Source organism: Diorhabda carinulata, chromosome 4, assembly GCF_026250575.1.
Source record: "Diorhabda carinulata isolate Delta chromosome 4, icDioCari1.1, whole genome shotgun sequence".
Lineage (NCBI taxonomy): Eukaryota > Metazoa > Arthropoda > Insecta > Coleoptera > Chrysomelidae > Diorhabda > Diorhabda carinulata.
In genome coordinates, this window is record NC_079463.1 from 12805706 (window position 1) to 12825953 (window position 20248).

At 33.5% G+C, this 20248-nt stretch overlaps 1 protein-coding gene across 4 annotated transcripts in view; it reads left to right on the forward strand.

Annotated features, from left to right (window-relative positions):
• LOC130893385 (activating transcription factor 7-interacting protein 1-like) overlaps positions 1 to 20248 on the forward strand; it is a 44745-nt gene that overhangs the window by 13875 nt on the left and 10622 nt on the right. For 3 of the 4 annotated variants that reach the window (XM_057799439.1, XM_057799438.1, XM_057799440.1), the window contains exons 2-3: positions 17130 to 17303; positions 17360 to 18661. In XM_057799439.1, coding sequence (XP_057655422.1) covers positions 17135 to 17303; positions 17360 to 18661 — 1471 coding nt within the window. In that variant the 5' untranslated portion in view covers positions 17130 to 17134. Of the gene's footprint in view, positions 1 to 11914; positions 12206 to 17129; positions 17304 to 17359; positions 18662 to 20248 lie in introns of those variants that run through there. The other variant, XM_057799436.1, reaches the window with a different exon arrangement.

A 20248-nucleotide genomic window follows, 5' to 3' on the forward strand; every position in this document is an offset into this window, starting at 1 on the left:
ACCCGGTCTATAGCTTCACCAATGATAGCTAACTGGTGTCGTCGTTCAAATTAACCGCCCCAATAAATTTGAATATCATCCAAATTCGTAGACAGTAACAGATCACCACCATCTTGAAAACATTCTGGAGTGGGCTGGTAGTAATCTGATTTGGTCCTGTCTAGACATAAAATATCACCATCCTGGCATAGAGACGTGATCAAATTAGCTAAGGCACCTTCTCAAAAACTTGGAGCCCTCTTTTTAAGACCAAAAAGCTATATACTTCGCAACAGCTTCTAATTATCTATAAAGCACATATTTGTTCAACATAATCCCACCTAGATCAGTATTTGCAAGACCTACTCGACAGACAGACGTGGCTCAAGAGCACGAGTTCGTCTGAAGGCGCCCAAAACGTCAATTTATCAGAACACCTTTCTTTAGAAAAGTGCAAACCTGTGGAAACAGCCACCAAGGCACGTCTTTCTCGAACACTATAACCGACATAAGTTCAAGATTAATATCCATAGGCAGGAACTACTCGAAAGTAATAGGGTTTACCCTATTTACATAATTTATTTTAGAAAATAAGTGAAAATGATGGCGCGTGTCTAGGTATAGCGCCGTCTATGTAAAATCAAAATGGACATTTCCATTGTAGTCATTATTAACCATCAAAACATTGTGACATTCATATTGAAAACTGGAAATTGTTTTTCTGAGCTAAAAACAACGTAAAATTGCAGCTTTCCATAAGGATCAGAAATACCAGTTTGATTACGTAAAGTAATGTTGAATTATTGAAGAAACCTCATCAAACCAAAAAAGGTAACCCCAAAAAAAATCCATCAAGAACTAAAAGAAGAATAGTTGCTGCATTACCTCAAAATGTATATATGTATATGTGGGGCTACAATTTTGTTCATCAGTTTATTGTTACTAATATTTAACTTGTTCAGCTCCAGTATAGTTCCGATGTGGCTCTGATCGATTAAAAAGACGAATGCACCGAAGACAATACCGAATTTCCAATATTTTGATAAACAATAACATCAACACGAAAATATGAAAGCTAGCCCTCTACTTTTAGAGCAAACCTCGTAAAAATGGTATAAAAAGAATGAACCATTTATTTCAATGTGAATTATATTATATCTCTTAGGGTGAAAAAATTTAATTCCAAATAATTATTAAATTTGTTTAACATTTTAAACATTTGTATTTCTTAAAAGGTGTCAAAGAGAATTTAAGATATATTATAGAAGAAGAAACACATTGAAAACCTTCAAATTCCATTTTGCGGACCACAATATTTTTATAACGATACTGGTAACATAAAACAACCGTTTTATTAGCCAGAATTATCACCTTGTGATTTTTTCGAACACTTAATTTTTTGTTTCCTAATTATATTCATAACATTTTTTCCCAACAGGAATTGTTCGTGACGAAAATGTAATGTCTTGGTTCTTATTTATAAGGTTTGTAATTAATTTGAAAAGAAGCCTAAAGAGGATTATCCATTTTCCGAAAATAAATGCTTCCCCACCTACCGCATAAAAACACATCATCGAATCGACAAATAAATATACACCCAAGAGTGAAAAACGGTGGGACAAAAGGTCGAGAACGATTTCAACGCATGCTCGATACGGCAATGCGGGGTTACTGTACTAAAGGTTCGAGTTTAACTATGGCAACAACGCGAATCGTTCTCCTCGCCTCTCAGCGCTTCTCTTTCGTCTACATTATGTTTTCGATATGAATGTTGTTTGCTCGCTTTAGCTTGGCAGGCAGAGAGGCTGTATTTAATGGAATGGGACGAAGTCCAAATGCTAATAAAAACCTTTATGTTGCCATCTGGCGTTTTCTAAGGAGAAACCAGAAACCTTCGAGGAAGTTTTCATCGTTTATCAGATTATCAGTTTCTTTTATATCTATTATCACCTATACCAATTGATATTAATTTCAAACCAATCAGTTGATACGAAATTTTGATTTAGTTTTTATCACTATACCAGGAAGTTAAGAAAAGTATCGACTACGAGGGAGGAAACAAGAATTTGTAATAAGTAGAATGGTTATAATGGAAAATCTATTATTTATAATAGTAGACATATAATTTGGGTTTTCCAATTTTTCGGAAAATTTTACAATAATGCTGATTAGTATTTCTATATTTTTCCTTTTCCTTGCATTTTAGTTTGCTTAAAGTTTATTTGATCATAAAAAATTGATAGTTTTAATTATTTTTTTTATTTTGTTTGTTTTTCCGCTCTCTTAATATAAACATTAGATACAAGTTGCAAAACCAAAAAAAGTACATGAAAAATATTAATTTTTCGATTTTTATTACCAAAATAGTGTGAACTCCACTTGGAAACATTAACCAAATATTTTTCCTCATAGAGCGATATATATTTTCATTTCGTGATAAGTGAATTTTTTTGGATTAATATTCATGCTGAGCACACTTTTTGACAGACGTTTCAGTAACCAACTTATTGTGGTTATTGGAGCTTACGTCTGAAGATGATAACTAGGTTATAGAAACGCTTGTCAGACAGTGTAATTGTAAGTTTTTGTATAATGGTCACACTAAATAGTGTGTTCATATTATAATTTTATTATTTTAACAAGATCGATACCAATTATCATCAATAGCATTTTCTGAAGAATATATATATATATTTTTCACTCGTCTGTATCGAAGATATTTGTTGGTAATCGCAGAAAAAAAATTCAACGCCATAAATATTTCCCTCTTTTCCGCAGATTTGGGTATTGAATCGATATTCAACTTCTCTCCCGACTCTCCGTTCTACCGGCCCCCATGTCACCCTCCCTTGTGGAAGAACGAAGCTCAAACTCCGCCTATATGGAAGATCGTTACGAAATACTCCCACCTTTAGTCGATTTCGGAAGATATGTAATAGAGAACAAAATAAATTAAGGATTAGAGTTTTGGTAACTTCCTTACCATCTTCTTTCTGTTTCTGTATCTCCATAGATAAATATGTTAATAATCTATTACCAAACCAGTCAAAAAAATTGCAACAAAAAACTTCTCATTGTTTTCAAAACTACTAGCAAGTTTTTTATTCATACCCGACTGATATATTAACAAAGAAGATCGTGCAACGTTGCCAAAAACAATTTTATTCAGCTTATTACTTCTTGGATTTTTTTTTGTCCAATCAATTTAGAATGTGAAAGTAAAAAATTCGAACACCATTACCAGGACCTGGAAACTTTTTTTTAATATAATGATCTCGAAACTGGATTTTTTTCACCGTTTTCAACGAAATTGTATATAAGTGAGTCGCGTGGATTCATGAATAATCCAACTTCAATATCCCTGCTAAGTAAGCTTTACATGGGACAGGCGTCTCGATATTTATAACTTGGATTAAATAGTCATCAATACGCGAAAAACAACTGTATTAACAAACTATGAGAAATTGAAATAATCATTACCATATTACGTTGACCCCAATATGTCTGCTAGTTGTAGATAAAATATAGTATTATATTCGTGAGTAATAGCAAATATTATTTTTAACATTCCAATCGTCTCTATAATTTATTCTAGTACATTATGTTTCTTATATGCCTCAAAATGACAACGCAGCACTTGTTATAACTGGTGCGTGACTAGCAAATTAGAAAACAGGTCTTCTCACCGTGGTTACATTACAGGGTGTTTCAAGAACCAAGTCTGTAAGTTAGGTAGTAAACTGGAAAATAATTGGGGTTTACTTTGTAAAAAAATTCGAATTAAAAATTTTGACAAAACTTCTGGCAACATAGTAATAGAATTTCCTACCAAGTAGTATTAAACATAAATTTTTGAAGGTAAGATTCATTGATAAAAATTGCAAGTGAATTTGAAAAATCATTAAATTTCACACCAAAAAGGTACTTTTGGTGAAATTCAGTACTGTCTACCGTGAATCTTTTAATTTAAAAATTATGTGACAATAATATATAAAATTTAAATAAAGGTTGTACTTCGTTACATGATAAATTTCGTGAAGGTCGTTCAAACGACCGTTGTGCCGAAAACATCAGCGTAAACTGATAATGTAAGGTCGTCATATGATATACCGTGACGTTCAGGCATATTTAAACGGTCAATTCTGTATGGTATACCAGTATTTGTTTACCAGAAGTGTTCGAAACAAAGCAGGAAAACCAATCCCAGAAGACCAATCATCCTTCACCACAATGTGAGCTCTCAAACAAAAATGTTTTTGATGATGGGTCATCTTCCGTACAGTCTTGTTTGGCACCCAATGATTTCTTCTTGTTTCTGCAGATCAAAAATAAATTGCTCAACGTTTTTCTACACCTGAAGAAACGATTAATGCGTTCAAATCGCATGTTTTGGAGATACTTCAATTGAAATAGAAAAAAATGCTTCGACAATTGGTTCAAACAAATGCAAAAGTGTATTTATCTTAATGGATAATATTTTGAAAAACAATAAATCCATATTTTTATTTGTCTATTTCGAAACTTGAGTGAGAACCCTCGTATCTATTGAGGTAATCGCTACTTACGTCCTTCAAAAACTATCAAAATCCTCACAAGAAGAGAAAAAATATGATCAAATATTTAGAATTATAATATATTATTTGGTTACCATGGTAGAGCAAACCAAACTTCTGGAAAAAACGCGATTTTGAAGTTGAAAGATATGTACACGTTGCGGCAATCCGCCCTTTTACTTCAGCACATTTTATTTTTACTCCTCTTGTAGTTTCTCTCTCCTCTTTGCTGCGGAAGTTCCATTACACGCCGCTTCTCGTTACGTGTCGTGTTACGGCATTAAACCAAGGTGAACGGTGACACAACCATTTCACCAACGACGTTGAAATTCATGAAATGGTTGCACGTCTATCGTCGATCTATCGAATATTGTCTCTAACATATATCAGTACAATAATTTATTTAAACAATATTAGTAATACGGTTTATAGTAAATTAATAATTATATTTAAATCTTATGTTTATAAAGTATATACAGGGTGTATAGGAGGTGTATAACAGTGAGTTTCATTTATTACGACCTTAGTTATAGCCTTGTTCTCCCTCGAATTTAAAACATAATTTAGTATAAATACATCACTGTAACGACTTTGGATGTAATTCCGAGTTCATGAACATATTGCGGACGAAGTCAAACATTTGTTTTTTTTACATACATACATATATGAGATGGTGAGCAACTGAGTACGTTTCAGTTATTGATATTCCAAGTAGCAACTACGTTCAGCGATCTTTTGAATAAATATAGCAGCCAGATGAAAATTTACTGTTAAAGTAAACGCCAAAAACATTACGAAAAATGATGCTAACAATGCTGATTTGTGTGAAAAATACAATACAAATCCTGCTTCAAATTGTCGAAAAATTTCTTCTAGTGTGTTTTAAACCTCAGAGAAAAAAATGTACCTTGGAGCGGTCGTTTGCAGCAAGAAAACGCTAATCATTTAGCCAGATTCTTTAAAAAATGGATTTGGCGTTTTGGGAAAGCCGAATCAACCAATTTCGTCAATGTCATGATATTGTTTGTGAATAAGCCTCAAGTGTATCGCAAAGTGATGATTGGAGTTTATAATATTAGCCAAATATGGAACGCACCTGTAAACGCCCAAAACGTCAATTTATCCGGACTCCTTTCCTTGGAGAAGTGCAAGCCTGTGCAATCAGTTACAAAGGCACGTCTTTCCGAACACTAGAATCTACAGAAGTTCAAGATCAATACCTACAGGCGTCTCCATAAGGAACGCATCACTCGAACGCCGTCGATCAGCGTGGCAACGTCAAGTCTCGACGCGTTGTACTAAATATGAAATATGCCAATTTTTACAACAGTCGCTGAGCTTGTTGAAATATTATCTGCCTTTATTGATGGGAGAAGTTAAGCCAAAATTTTAGTTCTCCACTATCTAAACCAAATAACCTAACCCCCGATTACGATTGTGGATCCCCATTTTTTGTCACGCCCAACGTAGACCCCCGTCGAGTCTAGGTGGACCACTTAGTGAATCAAAGTTGTGTTGGCTTTTTACATATAAAAAACTACTTCCAGTACATACGTTACTTAAGAAAGTCATTGAAAGAAATTTCTTCAACATAAAGCATCAACGATATGCGAAATGCACCTTAAACGAAATGACACTGACCCTTTCTTGAAAAGAATCATCACTGATGATGAAAAATGGGCCCTGTTCAGTAACATAGTTCGAAAATGATCATGAAGCAGCACGATGAATCAGCACAAACCACATCGAAAGCTGAAAAACAACAAAAAAAGCTCATGCTGTTTGGTGAGATTACAAAGGAGTTGAGTTTTTAAGCTGCTAAGGAACCAAACGATTAATTCTCTTGTTTACTGTCAACAATTAATGAAACTGGATGAAGCAATACAAGAAAAACGGTCAGAATTGTCAAATGGAAGTGTTCCACCATGATAATGCAAGGCCTCACACATCTTTGGCACCTCTTGGGAAAATCCTGATCTGGCACCATCTGATTACCATTAATTTCGAAGTTTGCGGAATTGTTTAAATGGTCAAACTTTCGTCAAATTTTATGAGCGCGGAATCATGAAGCTGAAAGAAAGATGGCAAAAGGTCATTGAGCAAAATAGAAAATATATAATTGATTAAAAACTTCTTTGTTCGAAAAAAAAAAAAATGTTTTATTTTATACTACAAAACCAAAATTACTTTGTCGCCAACCCAATAATGAAGGTGTAAAGTTTTGGTGTAAACTATATAATTATGTACGATATGCAATTATTTTATCGTAAAAGAAATTGCTTAATTATCGTTAAAGGTTACATTGAACTTATAAAGTATTTTATTTCTTATTAGAGTTAGTTTATTTTTAACTTTTTGATATTTTAATTCGAAATTTAGTACGACGTAGTTCGTAGCGCGTAGCAGCGTTTTCACAAGCTTTTATTCCGTTGTGTAGTCCTTGGTACGTTCAAATATGTGTTGCTTTGGGCACTTAAAGTATATGTATTTTATTTATATTTAAACATCTCATTTTTTTATATTTATATTAGGGTAAAAAATGTTTAAATTAGCTATTTAATCACTAGTTAGTTATATGTAACGTTTCTCAATCTATCCATTCCTTTTAATCCACCAACATTACAAGGTTTCTTCTAAGTCAACTTGGAGCAGTCAAGTTCTTCTATTTGAAGACCTGCTAAAGACCTAAACTCGACTTAAAGCCACATAAACTTGTCACGATGCTTATAAACTACGAGAAACGTACAATTTGTACAAATCTTGATTATTCTGGACCGTCCTTTGAACAATATTTGGCGATGTAGAACAAACGTTTTCGGAAATTAAAATCAGATCGTTGGTCGATAGGTTTGCGTTGTTGTCTATCTTTGTACAAGAGAATATTAGTCAAAGCCTCGAACACAGCTATCTACAGATCTAGGCAACATTTGTGGCAATTTTTCGGTAACCTCGAAAAGGGCTTGGCCACGAAATCCATATTGTCCAAATAAGCCTTTAAACTTTATAATTTTTAAAAACGGTATTATTCGAAAAAGGCGCTTTTCAGTTTGCGACAATCGTAGTGAGGTATAGGCCCAGGTTCCATGCTGTTCCAATATGCCTAAGAAGGAGGTATGGACGTGTTAGTTTTACTTACACGATTGGTAATGCAGCATTAATTCTTATTTACCATTTCTTCGTCCAAATATTTCGCGTTATTAAAGTACTGATTGCTACCACGTTGCAACTTCCTCCGGTTAGTTTCTTTTTTCACGTGCATTCTCTACTGTTAAAATACGTTCCTCTGATGTTTGTGTTAACTGACTTGCTTGTCTGAGCATTCTGTTCTTTTCAAGCCTGGTCAATGGTTCTTTTTGTAATTCATTTTTTCCTTTCTCTTTCGACATCTTTTCTATTTTTGCGTTTTGTTTTCTCTATGTTTAGCTACTGCTAAACTTATCGCTGCTGCTTATGGACCTCGCTTTCATTAGCAATCTTCTCCTGTCGCTTCAATTTCACGTTCTTTTAACGTCGTTTTTTTTTGTAAAGTAGTTTTTGTTTGTCATGTATATGACAAAAACGGTCCATCAGCCCAAAGGTCCAGTATAAAGGAATAAGGGCTTCAGTACGTGCACATCTTGGCATTGGGTCATCCATCTAATCAATCAGACATAATCCAAATTTATAACAAATGAAACGAGATTTGTATCCTAAGTTTGATGGGATTGCATATTCATGCCAATTAAAAACGGTTTATTTAGATTTCCTGCATAACTACAAATCCTATGGAAAAAGTCAAATGACAAAGCTGTAGGTAATGAAAAGATCTACAACTTTTGTATTCACACTTCTTTCACATAACCTCAAAATTTACGTGAAACCAAGTTTTTGGTGTTCTATTTTTATCCTTACAAGAAATATTGTTCTTTTCACGAAATTTTGTGAAAATTTACATTTTTATAATATCTTAATTTTAATTTAACTAAATTGGTTCATCCTGTATAATAGTTTGCAAACATCGTCTTCATGCAAATACGGATTTCACTGCTGCATAATAAATTCGGGTCTATGGCCTTGACCCTGAGACAAACAAGTTCTCAATGAAAAATCAGTGACAGTTCTAAAAAGACCTTTCAATCAAAGGCGAACATCAAGGTCATTGCTTCCTTCAGATATGAGGGAATATGTAGTGCTATATAATATCAACGCCGAATTTTTCAAGGGAGTGCTTGAATACCTTACTGTACCAGATTTAGCTACTTTCGGCTCTATCCGAAAATGTGCTAAAAGTTAAAAATCTTCCAACAATGCTTCCAGTGATAAATCAACGTAGAGTTGGGATAAATAATTGTTGACGTTGAAGTACTATAAGAAAATTCATCTAAACTTCTAAAATATTTTTTGATGTAACCTGGTATAAGTTTTTCTAATTCTTAAATCTTTCCATATATATTAATAGAATTTTTCACTTTGTATTTATAACTGACCGACTAATGGGGTCGGATTATGTAAGATCTCAACGCGTTTGTCTGTGTCAGTTCATTTCGAGCCACAAAACAGTATGTATTATAAAGTTCGATAGTTTCTTTTCAAATGTCTACCAAACAGCGCAAATGTTTGCCCGTTGAGGCAAAAATGATAGTTAAAAGTGTTTACTGGAAGTTAGTAGAGCGAGACCACGAAAAAAAATTTTCCTTGAAAGAAACTTCAGCTTTAACTAGTATACCTGAAAGTATAGTTTGGAAAATTGTGAATCATTTCGAATGGTGTTGGGGGTTGAGGACTCAAAACTGTCCAATTTGATCTTTATCGTTGATGAAGATAAACAAGTAAACAAAAAAACTTCATCCACGTTCGAGTTATAATCCACCATATATTTTTAGCCTTGATAAAGAGCAAATAAAAGATCGAAACGTTGACATTTTAGAAAACTCTGGACAGTTTTATTTTGAGTCCTCAACCCGCAACACCATTCGAAATTACATATTAGGAAGGACAATGATTTTAATAATGACATTGTGAATAATTCGTTAACTGCCTAAAGAAAAAACGAAAAAACAATGATGTATCTAAATGCATTGATTTCTTTGAGTAAGACCTATAATCCGGTCAATTTAGACATCGAAGAATTCCCATCAAGCTGAAAATCAGTAAAATTGTTTGAAATATAATTAAAAATCAAATTTAAAAGTTCCCCATCATTTCCGTGTATGGAAAAAATTTTAATCAAGGTCAAAGGTCAAAAAAATGAGTTTTTCGCAGTGAGCGGTGAGCTTTATCATAAAAATACCTCAGGCGAAAATTGTAGATCATAAAATTATCTACAAAAAACATATCAATACTTTTTTTCCTACAAGCCACCGTTTCTGAGATATAATGATTCAAAAAGTGGTAAGTAAAAATTGTATTAACGGTTTCACCGATATATTTTCAGCAGTGAACTTTTCTTACAACATTGAAATGAACCGAGACTGTTGACTGGTTGGAACTGTAATAAGTTCATCAAATAAATTATCAATTGACGAAGTTCGACGTTGTTGGTATGCAGCTTTGGTATTTCTCGTACAATCATTATAGACATTAAATACGACAGTAAATTTGAAACATAACTTTTTGAGTCATTATATCTCAGAAACGTAGGAAAAAAAGTATTGATGCGTCTCTTGTAAATAATTTTATGATCTACAGTTTTCGTCTGAGGTATTTTTATGATAAAACTTACCGTTTTGCTGATAATCGCGAAAAACTAATTTTTTTTTACGTTTGACCATGAATAAAATTTTTTCCATAGACGGAAACGATGGGGAACATTCAAATTTCATTTTCAATTGTATTTTAAACAATTTTACTGATTTTCAGCTTGATGGGAATTTATATAGCTTTACTCTCATTTTTTTGTCTAATTGGACTTTCACGGAGACCCTTCCAAGAAACTGATGGTGAGATTGTTTCACTACAACTACGCCGTTTTGGGGTTTTTCTATTCAAAAGAATAATCAAAAGGCAAGTTATAATGGATATAATGCACTTGCAAGAACTCAAAATAGAATACTCGTATCTGGAAAACATAAATACAGCTAGATCGGAAAACCTAACGATAATCTACCTACAAGAGACTTTGTACGACACCCAGGATACACCATGCGTTGATGGTTAAAGAAAATGTCCGTCTAATAAAGGTAAAAGAATAATTATTCTACATACGGGGTCAGAAGGAATAATAGCAATGCTGTGATGGATAATGCATCCTAATATAGGCGTCAAAGTAATAAGATACCAGGTTCCAGTAATAGAAAAAGTGAAATACAAGACTTCTCGTGCGAACGTGACAAAACTGCAAAGGAAGCAGTCCACCATGTAATTCGGCTTCCTCCATATTTCTAATCCGAGCGTCCACACACTTTAAATAGTAACATTATATTAAAATTTCAAACTCAACAATGTAAACCAAATATACCCTGTTCTAAAATCAATTAAATTTAATAAAATTCAAATTTCTCTTTAAACTATAAGGAAAATGCCGGGTATTATAATATAATAGTGCGTCCCTGCTCAATGCCCTCCCAATAAATAGGCATAAATTTCCAACTTTTGGGTCTTATCGAACTCTATATAGTATCGAAAAATATTTATTTGATTTCGGGTTCAGTCGATAGAAAATTTCTTCTAGTTGGCATTTTTCAAAATTTTTTAAATACAAAAATTCGATATTCAACATATTTCCAATAGAATAAAATTATACTAGTATTTCAATAAACAATAATTAGTTGGATTTTCAGATAATTTTTTACAAATTATAAACCTATGAGTGATGTTATTAATTATTTTTAACGACTGCTGTTAAATTTTAAAAAAATGATAGTATCTATTCAAAAATAACACATAGGTGTCAACTTTTCTCTATTAATTAATTTGTATCCGTACTACATGTGTCTGGTATTTGTATGTTTTCAAATCGACATACAATTTATGACGTTTGAAATTCGGCCCAAATAATTCCAGTAGCTTTTTTTACAAATTTCTAAAAGTAACATGTCAGATACACCTCATCTCAAGCATTAAAACGAACTGAAAAGGAAAATAAATAATTCAGTAAACGTTGTATGACCTCGGAATCGGTCCCGCTAATCCAGCTGTCACGAAACTATCGAGCCAAAATGGTTCTCATGATGGCGAGGCTACAACTAGGCCAATTCCTTTTTCAGTTATTTCGTAATATTGAGGACCATGACTGTTTCTATGTGGTAATTCGTGTGAAAAATATCGAGATTCGAAAGAAAATTTGTAGCTGAGCTACATTTATTTGGTTCACAAGATGAGGTAAGTAGCTACAAGCTATGCTAGCAGCTGAAATTAATTTCGTATTTACGATACGGAAACGCATGCGCACCGATCGCTGTTGCTTGCTCAACACCCATGCCACCGCATTCCTCGGGCCAGTTTCCAACGTTAACCTTTGTCGTGTTCGAGTGCAATGGCCTGTTTTTTTCATATTTTTAAAAATTATGGATAACCTATGCCAATGTTTTTCTTGTAGTGTGAAATTTTTCTATTACGAGGTGCGTACAAAATGTTACAAGTAGTGCAATCAGAAGTTATAACGTGCAAAGACACGTGGTTAACCTAATATTACATAGTGTTCCGAAAATCGACCACTAGGAAAAAATAACTTTTGGTTTACTATGGCAAGTAAGGTAGGTTATTTGAAAATGGAAAAAATTAACTTTAGAAGTAAATTGTTTATTTTTTATGAGTTCAAATAAATTTTCAAGAGACAAATACTATTGAACTTACTAAAAAATTAAAAAACGTACATAATTAAATGAACTGATCTCAATATAATATATACAGTATGATTCAGAAATAAAACTAAATATTTTACTTTGAAACATTAATGGCATATTAATAAAAATAAACCATATTCAAATTGACACAAATAGTTGAATGGACTAATTTCAATCTCACGAACCTATACAGGGTGCAGACATAGAAGTAAATATTTCCACCATACTTAATGGATTTATTAAAGTTGTCAAGATTTACACTTATTTATACAACACCCCATATAGTTTAACCTCACAATAGTAACGGATTAAGCGCTTTTTTATTTCTATGAATATGAATCAAAATTTCACCAAATTCGAAGATATACGAGGGAGGTTTGTAAAGAACAAAACTGGAACAAATCACGATTTATATTTTTCTGACTTCATGGTGTTTTATTATTTTGATTAGTTATATAGTAAGAGGTATACAGAGTTAATCAAATTATAATTTTTTTTTTATCCCCCTAAATCATTTGACAATTAACTTAAACCTTGGTTGGTCTATCAGAACTTCAGAAGACTAGCAACTCATCTAGGTGCTAATGCGAGTACCGTAGCCAGAATGAAGAAGCGATTGTGGGGTCTGGAGGAATGAAAATTGCAAATGACGAACAAGATATTGATTGATTAATCCCTTTGATTACGTTTCTAGTGAAGTCCTACGGCAAGCAATCCAAGAGTTGTTGGCACTTAATTATGTATTGGGAACAAATTGTCTTTAAGCCGCGTCCCCACTGGACAAACATTGTTTGCTAAACATTTGTCGAAAATTTCGACAAACTTTTTTGTTTGACAAACAATGTTCGCCAGTGTTTTTGGTGTGGACGCTATCCCAACAAATATTTCATGTATGGAAGGAAAAGGGGCCGCCATTTTTGTTTTTCTAGAATGTTCCCGTCCTAGATCGAACATTGTTTGTCAGTGACTTCCCTTACCACCTGTTTAGCTTGTTTTAATGTATTTTCAAGTGGTTTCCGGCGTAATTTTTGGATATAAACATTATTGTTTGTATTTTTTATTGAAAATATTCAGTGGAAAAGTGGGTGTGTGGTTTTTCCGCAAAATGAGTAAAGAGTTTTGGAGCTAGGATAAGGTTAATTAACGTTTACGAAGGTAAACCTTTATTGTGGTGTGTGATTTAGGTGTAAATAATGTCACCGAGATTAAAAAAAAAAGAATGAAACTCTTCTAGTGTAGTATAGACGAGAGAAAAAGTTACTAGCAACAAATTGTAAGTCCGAGGCCACAGTAAAAAAGAAGCCTTGGTGGTGATTAACTTATTTTAATTAAGGAAAAGCCAAAAACCCGGAGTGTTATAGCCAGACAATCTTGAACGCTGATTGCTTGGCGAAAATTAGTATTTTGTTTACTTATCACTGGTCCTATCATCGATAATAACAATTCAAAATCCCCATTTGATATTCTCGTAAAATTTGTAAACAAACACCCGGCTGTCAAATCATTTCGGAAATCATCACTACTATATTCATAACGTCGTAAAAATAATTGTCTCTGCCACCATCGACGAGAACGAGGTTCTTCCATTAAAATATAATCTGCTGCAATGCAAGCCAGACAACGGCGGCGGTTCCAATCACCAATTCTTCGACAAAACCTAACTGACTAATGTCAAACAATTGTTTGTTGAAATAAGAAATGTTTGTTAAAACTGCACTTTAATCAACGTGTTTGACAAACTTGTTTCCCCATTGTTTGTTCAAATGAAAAAACATTCAAGTCCTGCGATGACGGACGTATTCGCGTTTACAGACCACCAAATTCAGGATTTGAAAATCAATATGTATGATGGTAGTAACAAATCCGGAAAATGTTTGAGATTGGATGAATATTAATGTGTCTGCAGTTTGCTGGGAAATTGGTGCTAGTGTCAACTCTCAATATTCTAGACAACATCGTTGTCATGGGTAACTGTAGAATGTAACAAGAATTCTATTATATTTTCTCTGGTTAAAGTTTTTGATTTTTTTGCAGTGTACCCTTTGTTTTGTTTCTTCAGGAAATTGATAAAATTTGGATATTTGTTGATGTGAACATCTTGTTTTATTGCGAGAGTACTTTTAATCATCGATAATGTAGACCATAGAGTAGAACTTTTCCAGATCTTAGATTTTTCTTAACAATAAGCGAACACTACGTTTTCCGTTTGGTTTTTCGTCTTTTGTTTTTCGAACCTTGCACGAGACTTATCCGGCAACGAATTAAGCACGGCCGCATTGCTTTCTTTGGTTAGATCAGGTGGCGTGGATTCGAGTAACTCTTCATCGCTGATGTTTTCTTTTTCATTATCATTCATTGTTATTCATTAATTTAGACAAAACTTCGGATAAAACAAATAATTTAAGAAAATAAAAAATTTAAGGTTATGCAAAATCATCGAAGTGAAACTGTCAACATTGAAGTGGCTAGAGTCACATTTAAGGAAGTTAAAGTTGTCTACTCCATAGTGTCCCGAAAGTGTTTTGCAGAACGGAACTGTCACTTTCACTACATGGAACACTCAAAACGCAACTTTCGGTATGTGAATGAATACAGAACGAACAACTTTCAGATGGCGTCGTCTAAAAAACAATATCGAGACTTTACCGTGGCCGGCAAATAGTTATGATATAAATCCCATTGAAAATGTATGGGAGTGGTTGGTAAAAAATTTCGCATTACTAATTTTCGTCCCATAAATCAAAAAGTGCTATAAGAAGCCATTGAAAAGCATGGGAAGATTCTACTTTAAATAGAAATCTATCATCATTATTAGTATTTATACGATTAGTTTCAATGTTCTAATTTTGTTTCTCTGTTTGGTGATAACATCGGAAGACCTCATCATTTTACCTTATTTGTTCAATTGTAGATCACTGTATTGTATGTATTTTTCCTAATGCTCAAAGAACAAAGTTTTTGACCAGGTTTCCATATCAACTCAAGCTCTTCCAGGTCGATTCAAAAAGATTGAATGAAAAGAGTACTTATTGTTAAAGATACAAAGGCAAAAAGAGATTTTGAAATATTTATGAGTGATAGTCTTTTCTAGTCTAATTCTTAAGCGTATATTCTAACGAACAGATGGGTTTGTATGGAAAGGATTTACCCGAGTCGGCTGTACTGAAAGGTTTAATAATTATGGTATAATGAAAATTTTTTTGTAAATATTTACCTAATAACTTAATTTTGATCTTCAAAATACAGTGAAGATCACAATTGAAGATATAGTTAGTGTTGGAACTGAAGAAACAAAAAATAAAGCAGACGTAAAGTAGGCAGACTCTAGTGCTTTGAATATACAAGTTGATGAAAATAATGAAAATAATAGAAAAGATACAATAGATTAAAAAAAAGAAACGGAAGATGAATAAAAAACAACTTGAAAATACAGAAGAAACAGAAAAAAAAGAAGAAGAAACTGCGAATACAGAAAAAAAGAGAGTGATACTAAAGAATTGGAAACTAATAAAGACGAAGACTGCGAAGATGTCTTGGATATTTCCGTAATTCTTGGCGCAGATGAACATAATGCTTCGGAGCTATTTAATGAAAAATCCGATGACAATGACGATGAGAAACAAAATAACGATGTGGATGAAATAGATGCAGATCAAGAAGTTTCAAGTGATAAAAATTACAATATGGACTTTGATGATGGTAACGCCAATTCATCAGATCAGTATATATATGGGTGTTTGTGTAAATTTTTACCTAATAACTTAACATTGGTAAACATGACAACAAATGTCAAGTAAATTTACACAGTTGAAAAATTGAAAAAATCTGTCCATCTGTCCCAATGCTATTTCAATGAACAGAAGTGTGAAGAAAAATTGCTTTTTTTCATTTGAGGAAAACATTTTAGATTTTTTAAGCTCATTATCTTCAGATCAGTGAGGCATGTAATTCAGGATATTTGGATGTGTCCACTTCATTTTTGATAAAAGTGTAGATTTTAAAATGGTGTCTATAAACTTGGGGGGTTTCAATTTTTTAGATAACTCATCAAAATCACCACGTTTTCTGGTAAGCTACTAGCCTTATTTTTGTCCTTAGATTGAGAGTAAAATATTTCGTTTACTTTGGCTGATTTTGCTGGCAATAAATTATTTGACGACTCTTGTGACCTGGTGTACAATATTTGGCGGACTTAAATTCTTCTTATCAGAAATTTTCACAGATTTTTATTTTAAAAACCACAAATTGATTTTGAATTGGTAAAATTTTGCTACAATTTGTCAAAATTGACAAATTTCAGATACGTCAGGTAGTCATAGCAATAGTTGATGTTGTCCAAATATAATCGATTGCTGCATTCCTATTGGTTATAAACTTGTACCTTACTGAACATGTATCTTAATGGATATCATTAAAGTGGTAGTAGTTCATATTTAAAACAATGATTAAAGTATAGGAGTAGAAAAAATAATATTTCCAACAATAAGAAGCCTATAATATTTAATAAGAGGTGGGTAATACACTGAATGGAGTACTAACCATTGTATTATATTCCGCTTCAGTACTCTCACTATTTATAGTTGTTACTCTATTAATAGTACTGCTCCTTATAGGCGCCGGAAAAATTGTTAGAGTGGGAATTGTAATGCAACATTGCATAGAAGGGAAAGTAATACGACCGCCCACTTTGCAATGTTGCATTTAAATATTTTTTATTTGAAGTATGATAAATTTCGATTTAGGACAAACCCAACATACTTGATGCATATACAACATATGACATGTGTCATGTTAAAATATACAAAAGTTACATGAGAGATTTGATTTTTTACAGAAACTATGGCGTCGAGGGTAGAACAGGCGGAGATCAAAACCATAGGGCCTCTTTCAAGTACTTTAGAATTATTCGATTCTTTCAAATCTCAAGAAGAAGATAAGGATTCTGATGAAGAAAGTTTCCACTTACCTTTGTTAGGCTGTGATGATGATAACGAAATGGATAATAATTGTATGTATCTATTTATACTAATCATCGGCATAGTATTATAAAAAAATTTGTTTAAGGTAAAGGAGATATACTGACGTCAATTCCAAACGGAGAAACTGAGGATGACATTTTGAATAAATATGAAACGAGCACGCCGGAAACTGCCGATGCAAAAGAAGAACATTTACTACTCCACGAAGGCGATGGAACCGATCTAAATAACACAGGACTCAAAAGTGATCAAAGTAAAAAAAATTCTGAAGATTCTGATGTATTTAAAGATATGGAAATAATCGATGAAACAGATGAGTCTTTTGAAGAAACAAAACAGATCGAAGAAGATAATGAGGGTAAAGAACAAATTTCTGATTCAAAAAGTAAAGCGGTAGAATCGGCGAAGATGAATTTAAACCTCGATGAAAGTGAAAAATTTGAATCGGGAAATGAAGAAATATTAAAAATAGATGATCTAGATGCAGTAACTCCAGATCAAAATATAAAATCACCAGAAAATGTTTCAAAATCAATAGAAGAAGATATTAAATCAAAAAATGATGAAAATGATGATGCCACCAAAAAACTTGATGATATTGTAGAATTTATGGAATTAGATGTTCAGGATGTACCCGAAATTGATCTTCAAGATACAGTGAAAATCACAATTGAAGATATAGTTAGTGTTGGGACTGAAGAAACAAAAAATAAAGCAGACGTAAATGTAAACGACTCTGGTGCTTTGAATATACAAGTTGATAATGTAAATAATAGAAAAGATACAATAGATTGCCAAAAGGAAAGTGAAGATGAATCAAAAAAACAACTTGAAAATACAAGAAAGAATGTTGTGCAAGAAGAACAGCAACACAAGGAAACAGAAGAAGATACTGCGAATACAGAAAAAAAAGAGAGTGATACTAAAGAATTGGAAACTAATAAAGACGAAGACTGTGAAGATCTTTTGGATATTTCCGTAATTCTTGACGCAGATGAAGATAATGCTTCGGCGCTATCTAATGAAAAATCCGATGACAATGACGATGAGAAACAAGAAAACGATGTGGATGAAATAGATGCAGATCAAGAAGATACTATAGTTTCAAGTGATAAAGATGAAAATATGGACTTTGATGATGGTAATACCAATTCATCAGATCAGTATACATGTACTGCTGATACGGGTGTTTGTGAACCTACGAGTGATAGTGAAAATAAGGATAGTGAAACGATACAAAGTGAAAGTGACAGTCAAAATCCTCCCAGCGTTGATGATATCTCGGAAATAAATAGCAATCACAGTTTTAGAGACATTGATAATAAATCGGAAGAGAAATCGTCTGGAAGTAAAGGTGAAAAGGAGGAAATTTCTGCCGATACGAAAAGTAAGTAAAAAAAATGTTTTCTCATATTTTTACATTTATTTATTCCGGGTAGTGACATTTCTTGAAATTGACAGTGCAAAATCGGTAAATCTTCATTAAAAATGACAGAATTCGAAATGAATAGGAAAAACAGTTTTTAGTCATTTGATTGTAATTTCTTATAGAATCATGGAATAATATATCGGAAAATGACAGTTTTGCATACACATAGGCACTCGTTTGTCGAAATTATCTATGGAAATTCTGCATAGATTTTGTAGATCATAGATTGTTGCAGGAAGACGTTTTGGCTTTACATCTTATTATCCTGCTTCCAAAATACATAGATTCCTCCCAAAGGAGGCTATTTTGTTCCCTAAGTGTCAGTACTACTCCTTCAAGGTACTTAGCGAAATGAACAGGATATTCGCAGAGTAGATGCTCAGCTGTTTCCATGGCTTGCTCGCAGAATCTGCAGTTATCATGCCCATCGTCTTGATGTGTCGAGGCAGTGACATGTTAGTATACCGACCACTAGTTTCATATCGTTTCTGGTCATCACGAGAATTTCTGCAGACTTTTTACTTGATATGGTTAAATTGTAATGAATATTTTGGATTGTCTTAGGCCTGGAGTATTTCTCCAGTAAGACTCCATCGGATTCTTTAGCTATTCGTTTAGTTCGTTATTGATGTGACATCTCGTGAGGCCACAGTAGGGTTCTGGTATAAGGTATGGAGTAGTTGCCCCTTTTTTGGCAAGACTGGCAGCTTCCTCATTTCCTGGTATACCCTGGTGATCTGGAAGCCACATTAGAGTTATTCTGTTTTTGTTAGCTGGTGTTTTAAAAGTTAGTTTATACTCCCACACTGGTTTGGATGTGCTTTTTAGAGAAGTTTCTATCCAAACATTCCTGAGCACATTTGTTTATTCCCAGCAACTCTACCTGAAAAATGGTGAGCGTTGTTCCTAGAGGTATGAAGAGTTTGCAATTGGTCCAAAAATACCCATTCCAGCTCCTTGTACTAGCCTCAAACCGTCTGCGTACCAGAGAGATATATTTAAAAGCTTGCTGAAAATTTTTGATTTTCAACGATTAGCGGTCGTTAAGTACCACTTCAAACGTAGTATCTTTGTCCAAAATGCTATGCATTCGGTCTATTGGTTTGTCAGGACCTTCAAATATCGCCCTTAGGCGACCTATCATGTTACGTGGCTTTATTTTTACTGTCTGGATTAGCCTGTTGGCGGATTTCTTCACCATGAGGTGAAGAGGGGGCAGGTTTTGTGCCTCTAAGACAGGTTGACATATATAATACCTCACATCCAAACCGATTATACATTACTTGGGAGTGATGATCGATGCCAGACTGAACTTCAAGCAGCAAGCCGAGTTCGTAGATGTAAAGATTTATGGTGTAAGGAACATCTTATCTCGACTTACGCCGAACGAAGGAGGTCCAAAATAGAGAACTATAGCTTTGTTGTCATTGGTGGTCACATCGATGGCATTCAATCTAGGCCGACGTATTGCAGAAACAGGAATCACGACGGAAAGTAGCTTCGGTTTATCGGTTGAGTGCCCTAAGAGTTGCCAGCGCATTCCGC